This window comes from Ascaphus truei, chromosome 5 (genome assembly GCF_040206685.1).
Source record: "Ascaphus truei isolate aAscTru1 chromosome 5, aAscTru1.hap1, whole genome shotgun sequence".
NCBI lineage: Eukaryota > Metazoa > Chordata > Amphibia > Anura > Ascaphidae > Ascaphus > Ascaphus truei.
This window is the reverse complement of record NC_134487.1, coordinates 110724788-110736916: the sequence shown is the minus strand read 5'-3', so window position 1 is coordinate 110736916 and position 12129 is coordinate 110724788. Positions and strand designations below refer to the sequence as shown.

Below are 12129 nucleotides of genomic sequence, written 5' to 3'. Positions count from 1 at the left end.
TCCCCCCTGGCTGCACAGCTGACTACACGCTGTAGCGCGTCAGCCGCTGGAGACACCAGAGAATGGTGTTTCCTAGCGTTGCGCGTGACGTGTGTGGCTGTGAGCCAATGGGGAGGGGAGGCTTCGGGAGGAGGAGAGGCTTCGGGGAGCGGGGAGGAGTGTGGAGTGAAAGCAGGTGAGTGCCTTTCTCTGTGTGTGTGTCTGAGTGCGTGCCTGTCTGTGTGTGTATGTGTCTGAGTGCGTGAGTGCCTGTCTGTGTGTGTGTGTGTGCCCGAGTGCGTGAGTGCCTGCCTCTGTCTGTGTGTGTGTATGAGTGCGTGAGTGCCTGCCTGTGTGTGCGCGCGTGTGTGTGTATGAGTGCGTGAGTGCCTGCCTGTGTGTGCGTGTGCGCGTGTATGAATGAGTGCCTGCGTGTGTGTGTTTAAACTTACCTTCCAGCTCCAGCCCGAGTCCGTGGAGGGAGGGGGGGGAGAGTAGCGGGTCCCTCCGCTCAAGCCACGCCCCCCCTCCCTGTCAAACCGCCCACCTCCCGCCCAAACCTCCCACCTCCCGCCCACCTCCCGATCAAACCTCCCACCTCCCGCCCACCTCCCGATCCGGCTCCCGCTCCCTACAGACCGCAGATCGCGGTCTGTGTATCTCAGCGCACCGCCTGTCAGCAGCGCAGGTGCGTTGACTCTGGGAGCGGGGCCTTAGCCTTAGGGTGTCTGCTCCTCTCTGTGCATACTACACTCCCTCATCTCCTACTCATCTCATGTCTCCTCCTCCTTGCCGTCTCCATGACCATTAAAATCCCCTTCCCCAGTGTTTCCTGGGTGAGAGGCCACCCAGTCGATCAGAGGGGTATGTATATATGTGTGTGTATCTTTTATATAGTGCAGACAGTGTACTCGGTGCTTTACCAAGACAGTACAGGGAATTATAGTACAGTAGGCGCAGCAAAGTCAGACGATAGGAAAGGAAAATGTTGTGCAGTGGAGCTCACAAATTAAGTTTATGTTGGGAGACTTGCAGAGACAGCAGGTGAGGGACTAAGTGCAGTAGATATCAGTGCTTGGCCAAAATGGTTGGTAGCAGTGACTGGGTGTGGGACTGTAGCCATGCATGCATGCTATGGGTATGCTTCTATTGATAAGTGAGTTTTAAGGTTGACCGGTATTATCAGGGAAAGAGGTGACGGGGATGCGTGGCCAAGAGCAGGGGTGTATACGGCTGGATTCAGGATTAGGAGAGATATCCCAGCAGCGAGGAGGAGGAGTAAAAAGAGAGGAGATGAGAAGAGGATTTGTGGGGGGCTTTTTATTGAGGAGTGTAGAAGTTGTTGGGAAAGGTGTGTACATAGTGGTGCAGTGTATTGGCACAAGCATAGGTGGAGCGGAAAGGTGAATGTGGATTGGAGGGGAGTGGGGACGTTTGTAAACGTTTGTGTTCTCTCAATGGAGTGTGGAAACCGCAAACAAGAAAATAAATAGTGCGGTTATAATGAGATGCAGGGGTAGTTCAAGTATTGAAGGAGATGGAGCAGATGTAAAAAATCAGGCCTGCGGTGGCAGTGTAGCATTGAAGGTTAAACAACAGCTTAGAAAGTTAGTATTTTAGGTGTGAAAACATTGTCGGTGCATTTAGAAAGCCAAGTTCTCACAGTTGCAGGGTTGTTGATGTGCATACAACTCTTGTATTCTTCACCTCCAATTTGAACTCCACAGAATGATTTGTGACACTTTTTGATGTTACACAGCCAGTGTACAGTCTCCGTGGCTGTCCCTGGGTGAGTGACAGGCTTTTCAGCCTATCAAAGAAGGATGTGCAGACATCCTTAGAGAGAGAGAGAGAGAGAGATTTTGTGACAGTATGTAGCTCTCCTGTTGTAAGATGATGTAAATCCAAAATGGGGCCTGTCACCAAAAATGGGGACCACAACCCACAGGAGAGGGGAAGAGAAGAGTATTGCTCTTCGAGCACATGCAGAGACGTACTTGTACTCCCTCGTCAGTGCACTTGCACAGGCTGCTTGCATGATGATTATGCCATGTTACTGTGTGGGGCTGGGCCAGGGCAGCGAGTGGTTCTTTCAGGGAATTGGTCAGCGAGTGACACCCACAGACTTCATATTCTGGTTCTTGGCATGCTCAACTTCCTACCGCAACCCCCACGGCCATGAATTATGATGTTCACTTGCGAGGCGCCAGTGGAAGGAGGCCTCTGGTGCCACAGGCATGCACAGATTTAGCAGCAGCCCATTTTCACTGACTTCCCTATTTTCCTGTCTTTGTAAATTTTTGATCCCGGTGAAGACACAATTTCCTGGAAAACAGAAAAAAAAATTGCATCCTTTTTAAATTCTGGTGTTGAGCTTGGGTCATCCCAGTTATTACTTTTTCACGTTGTTCGTTAACCATGTAAAGCTACAATGACTGACTATTGCGGATGCATCGCTGTGTCTAATCTTAACAGGTAGATGTGGGGCCAAGTTTAGAGTAGGTTCCAAGATTTGGCTATGCGCAGGTGAAAGGATGAGTTTCATGCTAAAATGCTCGACTTCCTTTTTAAGCCGTGACCTTGTAGAAACGTATCGCCATCCCTTCTACAAGCTTAACGTGTGCCTTGTCCAGTGTCCTCTTAGTGAATGAAGTGCTTTTTGGTATTGGGTGGTGAGGGCAACCCAGACTAGGTGAATTGTTGCTGTAAATAAAAAGTGCCTGTTTTGTAAAGAAAGTGCTGTCCCTGACTATTAAAGTCAGGAAAACTTTGTTACAGTATTATGATGTTATGGTGACTCTCGCGTTCCAATCCCCTACCCCCACTAGGGCTTCTGGAATGTTCTTGCACCACCCTCTCACCATGTACCTGGCTCCTTTCCTGTTCTCCCCCCCCCCCCCCCACTTTTCCACAGCTGCTAATTGTTCACAGCTTGACTATTGCCTCTGTGATCTTTCCTTTTTATTACTGTCCCCTCTGATTTCTGTTCTATTCTTTATCCACACCCCATGATTCTGGCTCGCAATGTTTTATTTTTTGACTCCCAATGATTGGCTTTGAATCCAGAGCTACTGGTGCATTATGTTCCTCGCCACTCACCCACTGATTCTGGCTCCTTTTTCTCCTCGCTACCCATCCTATGGCTCTGGGTCCTTTTCTGCCCCCACTCTTCTTCCCATCACATTCTCTGGATGTAGTCAAGTGGGGTAAGTGGCAGTAGCTATGCAGGTTTTTAAATTGCACAACTGCTCTCTGCCTCTGTTATGCAGTTCAGCAAAAGGAACTTGCCAATACTTCTGTTGGTGGTTGGAATGATTACAATGAATATTTACCAACATTCAAGCTTGTTGGTGTTATGGAAGCATGTTTCTTAGCAACACAAATGTATACGCTGCCTCTTTCAATACCTGCTGCCAATACAGCTTCTTAAAGCTGCATTCCAGCTGTCGTTTCCATTTTTTTTTCATTCCATATGTGCATCAATACAATCCTACACACTGACAAGTGATTAGCTAAATTGCTGATCGATCCGTTCTCCTGTAATCAATCGCTGAAATTTGTCTGGGGGTTCACTAAATGCATCTTGGGTAATCTGCTGCACTGACAGCCAAAGTTCTGTGAGGAAGATCATGTGACCAGGCAGGCACTAGATTCAATTGGTTCATTGCTAGAGAGAGCAGGGCTCAAAAAGGTGATGCTGTTTCAGAATGGGAAGTGACTTTGTATATGGTTGCTGTAAGAACAAAAATGTTTGTTACATTAGAATACATTAAAAATGTCTTAAATTGATTTTTATTTTTTTAAATGCTATTTTCTCATACTACAGAACCGATTTATTAAAAAAAATTACATTTTGTAGGCTTGTAGGATATTGCTTGTACTGCAGCTTTAATTTTTTTTGCCTTTTAATTTTAATTGTGCTCCCAAATAATACCCTTTTTGAAGTGTCTTTTACAGATGTACATAACTTTCAAAATGTAAGCAGCACCACCAAAAATATTGAAATGTTTGAAGTTGAATTCTGCATTTCAGAACACTGTGGTTTGTATGTGTAATGGTTGAACAGATGTTCAGAGATTAGTAATGTTTTAGTGTATCTCCTTAACACTTTGGGTGCCCAAAGACGTGGTCTTCAAGTCAAGGGGTTTGGAGCTCGAAAGGCCCCATGACATAGTGGCTATATCATGCCTAAAGAGTGGGGGGGGGGGGGGGGGTTCCACCTTGGATTGTGCCCTGCATTCCCTAGCAGCGCAAAATACAACTTACTGAAATATAGGGAAATGGAAGAGGACGCTTCTGTTTCTGGGTTGTGGGCTGCTGCAGTCCCTTCTGGCACTCAAAGGGTTTAAAGCAGTAATCACTCACCCCAGAAGCCTATATGACTTTAACTCTTCTATAATGTTAGCACCTTGCCCCATGAAAATGTACCTCCTCTCCCTCCCCCATTCGTGTTAAAAAATAAAATAGAAAATTGCTTTTTAGCTTCTGGAGTTGCCATGCTAAACTTTTAGATTGCAATGAAATGACAAGACATTATGCTGGAATACTTGGGAGGGTATAAGGGGAACTTTTTTTTTTTTTTTTTTGCCACATTTTCTTATTTAAAGCTGGAATGTTTAATGTTCTTTAGATATACAGCTCTATGTATATATAAGCCTAAGGATGTCTGCACATCCCTCTGATTGGCTGCTCGGCCTGTCACTCACTCAGGGACCGCTAATGAGACCACATCCTGTGTAATGAGACTGCACATTGGCTGTGTAACATCTTAAGTGTCACATATGAAATGTCTGGAGTTCAAACTGTAGGTGGAGAATACAGGAATTGTTATTCTGTTTTTCATCAACCCTTCCACTGCAAAAACTTGGATTTCTAAATGCTCTGACAAATTTATTTTTAAACACGTCTAAAGATTACATTTCTAAGGCTGAGGTCCCGCTGCATATGACTGAGTGCTCGTCACTCACCAGCTCCTAACTTCCTGCCGAGCCTCCTCATTGCAAGGCTCACTACGCACTGTGACGTGTCAGCCAGCAGGGGATGCAATAGGATTCTGATCCCGAGCGGCGACGCATCACGTGGTGTGGCATGGAGCCAATGAGGAGGGGAGATCGCCGGCAGGGTGGTGGCCTGCGGGTATTCTGAGTATTAATGTTAGTCAGAGAATGATGGCCCATATTGGCAAGAAGCAAAGGTCTTGTGGTTTGGTTTGCCAACAACATCTGAGGTTTAATCGTAAGATTAGAGAACTACTAAAGCAGTGTGAAACGTAAACAGTCACTTCCATCACGCCCCGCCCACCTCACCCGTTTTGGCCACGCGCCTAAAACCGGCTCCCTAAAGACCACAGATCGCGGTGAAGTGCCATGCATGCGCCGCCTGGACGCAGTGCGGAAGCGCTGGCGCATGCAGCAGGGCCTCGGCCTAAGCTGCTGTGTAACCTTCAGTGCTACACTGCCCTCCCAGGCCTGATTTTAGATAGCAGCTCTTTCAATGCCTCTTCAATATCTCGGAATTCTCTCCTACCTTGCCCTCCCTATTGCTTTTCTGTTTGCTTCTCTCATCCTCATCCACATTCCTTCATATCTCCTTCTCTCCACCTATGCTTGTGCCTATACATTGAACCACTAAGTACACACCTTTTCCCAACAAATTCTACACCCCTCAATAAAAAGCACCAGCACAAATTCTCTTCTCATCTCCTTCTTGCTGCTGGGGATATCTCTCCTAATCCTGGACCTGGCCATATCCACACCTACTCTCACCCACGTCTTCCTGCCACCTCTTTTCCTGCAAATGGTGGTAACCCATCTATTTTAATACAGACCATCCTTAAAACTCGCCTCTCAAAAAAAGCATCTCAATAGCTTGCACTTATGGTTACTGTCTCACACTCTGTCACTCCTAACACCCATTGTGGTCAAGCACTGCCATCTACTGCACTTATTACCTCACCTGCTGTTTCTGCAAGTCTCTTGACATACCGCTTAGATTGTAAGATCTCCGGGGCAGGGATTTCCTTTTTTTTTGAGAGAGAGAGAGAGACCACTGTCTAGCTTCCTTTTGGTGAGCTCATCCACTAGCCGCCACTGCACTGTCCTGCCCTCACCCAGGTATATCATTCAACGATCTCCCACTCGGGTCGACTAGTTCTGTCCGGGAGTATTTACAAAAATTTTTTTCCAGGTGGTTGGTGCAGTTTACTCCTTGAGCGGCCCACCATCTTTAGCCCAGAAACAACTCTTTTGCAACAACAACAAAAATCCCACAGTAACGATATTAACAAATACTGTATATATCACGATAAATTTATTGATTTGTCTCAATCTGTTGTCAAAATACAGCTTCTTCAGGTTTCAGTTATAAAATATTAACAGTACATAAACCATATTTTTCGACAATTTTTAAGACTTGTCAAAGGAAACACACAAAATGATTTGTGTTTTTAAATGGAGAGAGTATCTAAGGATGAGGTGATGGAAGGAATGTGGGTGAGAACAGGTGAAGTGCAGACATGGAAAAAGTTTGGCAATTAAGTTATTAAAGGGGTAAGGAAGTGGGGGGTTAAGCGTTCCGGGGTGAGGAGAAGGGGGGGGGGGTCTGAGTCCGGGGAGTTGGGAAGGAAGAAGTGAGGGGACGGGTTGTGACCTCTTTTGGCTCTTGCTGTGCACTGTTTCAGACAGAACTGCCAGATACTCCTCCCTCTCTGCAGTCAGAAGCGTGATCAGAGGAGGTGGGTAAGAGGAGCGTGTCTGACGACTCCGTGAGAGACTCCACACACGTGGCAGCTTCAAAACTGCACCTGTGGCTGTAATGAATCATCTCGCATATCGACTGCATATCCATTTTTGTTAATGTGTTGCTATACTATACTGGGGTTGGGTATATTGCCCAACCCTACGTCATGCCCATATACGGTATGGATGCAGAGTTGTCATGTTATCTGTTAGTTGATGTGCAGTGCGTTTGGCAGAAGAATTGTTAAGTAACATGAATAAGAATTCGAATTTCAGCCAAGGTGTTTTTTTTTGTTTTTTTTTCTACACCCATAATTAATTTGGCTTTAAAAAGTGGAGTTTTGTTTTTCCCAGCTGCTATTGTCTCGTTGTTGAGAGATCTTATACAATTATCAGCTTGAATTGAACAATGCATCCTCAGTTTTCATGGAGTAAATGAGAACATGTGTGCTATAAAGAGAGAGATGGCAGCTGTTTCCGTTTTCTAAAATTACAGAAATGTTCAGGCTGGAACATGGTCCTGTGTGGATTTTTTTTGTCTTTTCAATCAAACTGTGAAAATGCAAAAGGGTTCACAGAAGTATTAACACGTTTTTAAGATAATAGACAAGTGTTTCCCTATGGTAAATGCAGGAACAGTAGTTGTGATTTGTGTAGTGGAAATGGTGAAGCATTTCTGAAGAAGTAGTTCTACTACGAAACACGTAGAATTTTCATTATGCAGTGCAAGCATCAGACCAGACACGCTGTTTCAGTCCTCCGTGCCGCAATACAAACTTCTTCTTCACGGTCTTATCCACTGTAGCCATGCCTTGGTGCGACTCGAGTGGTGACGTCATTAGTAGCCGCCGAGGCAAGTGTGATCGGCATTTGCCGTCAGCGTGCGGTCTCTACAGGGGCGCATTAACTTAGTCAATTAGCCCCTGACCATGCCAGGAATCGTCCTTCCCAATAAGAGGAGATCCAGGACTCTCATCCGGTTGCAGTCTGCAGGAACCATCTTGTCCAGGACGCTTACCTGGTTGCAGTCTGCAGGTTCGAGAGACCGGTGTGGAGAACGGGGGTCACTTGTCACTGTGATAACATGTCATGTTTATAAACTTCTATATTGATGTATGCATATTACCTACCCTTTATGTATTATTCACCAATATAATTACTATATACTTCACCATGAGATTTTTGCGCTGTTTTCTTTTTCCTCTTTACAATTGTATCTAGTGACTGCCTGGTCACATAATTTCCCGCACAGAACTTAGCATCTTGGGTCCTCTTCTGCTGGACTGACAGCCATTTAGTGAAGCCCCGAGCCGAATCTTCGCCGATCGATTTGGCAATTTAGCTAATCACTTGTCACTGTGTATATTGTATTGATGCAGAGATTGAATGGAACTTTTTTTTTTTTAACGGTAGCTTAAACTTCTGTTTTAATGCTTACATGGGGGGAGAAAATGAAGTCTGTTTTTAACTATTTCTTAGATGTCCGTTAAACTTTGATATTGCGCGTTCTCGTACTTCAAATATGGACGATAAATATACACACTGCGTTAATGAACCATTTTTGAAGTGGCATATTTGAGTAGTATATACAAGTCATGCGAATCCGAGAGACCAGAAATCTCCCATTTGAAACTGTAAATGTCAGCGATCAACCATGTAATTTACCATAAGTTCAAGTACGCAGAACACCGAGCGAGAGAAACCCACATAATAGCACTCCATCCCATTAAAAAAAGTTTCTACAGGAAACTTAAATATAGCAGCTATGGGTCATCTCACAGCCTGCTCCACCATTTGGAGCATCTCTATGCTATACAAATTACAGATCACATCTAAGCAGTACCTACCCAATATTGTAAGTATCAAGTATTGATGTGGGGGTATATTCACTACCTTCCACATCCTCCTTCAGAGAGCTAGTGTATCTGTTTAGAGGTTTGATTTTATATATTGACAGTATATGCAGAGTTTACTGTGTACCTTCCTAGTTAGTCTAGTCAATCATTTGATCGACATTTACCTACACTCATGTACCCTAATTTTGGGTTTCAGAGTGCAAATTACTGGCACTGATATAAGCAACATTCCTCTCCTCAACCCAACAGTACCTCCTTAAGGATTATCTGTATATCAGACCCTTTTAGGATATCTGATCTAATAAAACTCAGGTACCCGTATTTATTGTTGATCCAGAGTGCTTCCAGCATTCGACATCGGATAAGTAGTGTGTATCCTTGTTTGTCCTATTTTAACCCCAATTATTATAGTGATTTTGGAACATTTAAAGATTATTTTTAACTTAATAACCAATCATTCAGCCCTAAGGGGATTGAGTGCCATTATGTGGGTTTCTCTCTCTCTCTGGGTTCTGCATATCTACCCATTAGCACCCCTCCCCTATTATTCACCCTTTCCTAACAGCGGCAGCGGGGTACCCCTTTTGTTACTCATAAGTTCAAGTAGCCATCCAGCTGTTCTGTAAGTTGCTGCATTGGCCAGTAAAGAATAGAAAAATGGTAAAGGTACATACCTTTTTGGCTATTAATTATAATAAATTATACACAATACAATGTTAAGATTGGAACTTTTTTAGGTTTATTCTTTTGTTTTACTTTCTCTACAGTGCAGTTTTTATAACATGTTAGACAGAAGCTTGAAGCGTGACTAAGAGAAAATGAACTTTTAAAAAAAGAATTACAAACAAGCACAGGAGTGTTGATGAAGCAGTTGGTTTGATTAAATGGTAAGCAAAATCCATTGTAACGTGTTTTCTTTTCTTCAAAAATAACACTTTCTTTAAAAAAAAAATTCCTTTAAAGCAGTTCTCTAAAAATTGCAGGGAGATTAATTCTAAGCGGCAATTCTGTGTCTGCATATATAACATTACTTTAATTCTCAATTGATCTTAGTAGGCAATATCTCAGAATGGCTGATTAAAATAGTACATTGTAATTTCAAATGTGGTGTTCATAAATGGAAGATGCAGGGCAGCATGTACATACCTCAACTGAATTAACAGGTAGGATTAGTAGATAACCGAGCTTAATTTCTGTGATCATTACATGGATGTATTTGCAGCAGACTTCCACGACTAATGCCTGCAAATGATTTGATAGATCTAGAACTCACAAAATGGCTGTAGAATTATTTTTGAGACAACATTCATTCCATTGTATTTGGTTCTACAGGGTTTTGATATTTCTAACGCACGAATATAAATTTTTGCTGCATTTGTTTTGTGACATACTTGCTATTCACGCGTGTTCATGATTTTTTTTTTTTTTCCTCCTTCAGTGGCTCTAGACTAGGAAACCTTTGAAAGAAGATGGCTAATGTTAGCCCGAAGGAGATCGCCATTTTATTAGGTGTTGTGTCAATATGTTATTGGAACAGTCTCTTCTGTGGGTTTGTTTTCGATGATGTGTCTGCTATTCTGGACAATAAAGATTTACACCCTTCAACTTCATTAAAAAAACTTTTCCAGAATGACTTCTGGGGGACCCCTATGTCTGAGGTACATGTAACTGAAATTATCTTTATTTTACTCAAAGGAAAAATGTATGCTGGTAGTAATACTGCATGTTAATGCACATAATACATTGGACTGCTTACCTTGTGGTGTACCAGGTAAGTCATTTATCACTTGGTCGTTGTCTAGTGGCAGATCAGGCTGATGGCTTCCTCCACTTTTATTTCTAGCATCGGGATGCCAGTCTCATTGTGATCGCTTCAGGCGCAGTCACATGCTGTGGAGGTGGCACTCTAGTATCGTTGGACCCTTGGCACTGTATTGCAGTAATACCTGGAGATACAAAGCTCCACTACTTTTCCAGCGCTAGTGTCCGGATCGCCTAGACCTCCTGCCTAGCCATAGCTTCCTTGTCCACTGGGTGTGCTGCTGCCTTCTTTTGGCTCTGGGTTCCTCTGTCTGTCTTGTTGCTCCTGTCTCTGTCCTTTATACAGCTAAACCCCGTTATAACGCGGGTCTCGGGGTCCACCCCGAGACCACCGCGTTACTAACGGGGTCGCGAGAAAAAAAAATGGCCGCCGCGCTTTAGCGCATATTCATCCCGCGGGACAGGAGATGGGAGCGGGCATGTCCCTCCGCTCCCCGCTTCCCCCTGTCACCGCGGGACAGGCCGCGGGGCAGGAGATGGGAGCGGGGATGTCTCTCCTGTCCCCGCTTCACCCTGTCACCGCGGGACAGGCCGCGGGGCAGGAGATGGGAGCGGGGATGTCTCTCCTGTCCCCGCTTCACCCTGTCACCGCGGGACAGGCCGCGGGGCAGGAGATGGGAGCGGGGATGTCTCTCCTGTCCCCGCTTCACCCTGTCACCTCGGGACAGGCCGCGGGGCAGGAGATGGGAGCGGGGATGTCCCTCCTGTCCCCGCTTCCCCCTGTCACCGCGGGACAGGCCGCGGGGCAGGAGATGGGAGCGGGCATGTCCCTCCGCTCCCCGCTTCCCCCTGTCACCGCGGGACAGCCCGCGGGGCAGGAGATGGGAGCGGGGATGTCTCTCCTGTCCCTGCTTCACCCTGTCACCGCGGGACAGGCCGCGGGGCAGGAGATGGGAGCGGGGATGTCTCTCCTGTCCCCGCTTCACCCTGTCACCGCGGGACAGGCCGCGGGGCAGGAGATGGGAGCGGGGATGTCTCTCCTGTCCCCGCTTCACCCTGTCACCGCGGGACAGCCCGCGGGGCAGGAGATGGGAGTGGGGATGTCCCTCAGGTCGCCGCTTACCTCAGAACCATGCTGCCTGCATGGAGGTTGTAGCGGGGGGTTTCTTCTCTCCACCGCTGTCCCCGGTGCTCCCGCTGCCTGCGCGGGAGGAGGGGGGGGAGCGGGTGGTGGTGCTGGTCGCGGCCTTTCCTCTGCTCCGACCCCACCCCCCGTCTGTGTAGAGTGAGAGAGTGTGTGTGTATGTATATATGGGAGAGAAAGTGTGTGTGTGTGTATATGGGTGTGTGAGTGTGTGTAAGTGTCTGTGAGTGTGTGTAAGTGTCTGAGTGTGTGTGTAAGTGTGTGTGTGTGTGAGTGTCTGTGAGTGTCAGTGTGTGTGTAAGTGTGTGTAAGTGTGTGTGAGTGTGTGTGAGTGTCTGTGAGTGTCTAAGTGTGTCTAAGTGTGTGTGAGAGTGTGTGTGAGTGTCTAAGTGTGTCTAAGTGTCTGTGAGTGTGTGTAAGTGTCTGAGTGTGTGTGTAAGTGTGTGTGAGTGTCTGTGAGTGTCTAAGTGTGTGTAAGTGTGTGTAAGTGTGTGTGTGTGTGTGAGTGTCTGTAAGTGTGCGTGAGTGTGTGTAAGTGTGCGTAAGTGTGCGTAAGTGTGCGTGAGTGTGTGTGAGTGTGTGTGAGTGTGTGTGAGTGTGCGTGAGTGTGTGCAGTGTGTCAGTGTGTGTGCAGTGTGGCAGTGTGAGCAAT

The 12129-nt window shown here is 45.9% G+C and overlaps 1 protein-coding gene across 2 annotated transcripts in view; it reads left to right on the top strand.

The window, feature by feature from the left end:
* The window catches only part of LOC142495251 (protein O-mannosyl-transferase TMTC3-like), a 138019-nt gene that overhangs the window by 7362 nt on the left and 118528 nt on the right, over window positions 1-12129 (top strand). For both annotated transcript variants that reach the window (XM_075600470.1, XM_075600469.1), the window contains exons 2-3: window positions 9340-9459; window positions 10011-10230. In XM_075600470.1, the coding sequence (XP_075456585.1) occupies window positions 10042-10230 (189 nt within the window). In that variant the 5' untranslated portion in view covers window positions 9340-9459; window positions 10011-10041. The remainder of the gene's footprint in view (window positions 1-9339; window positions 9460-10010; window positions 10231-12129) is intronic.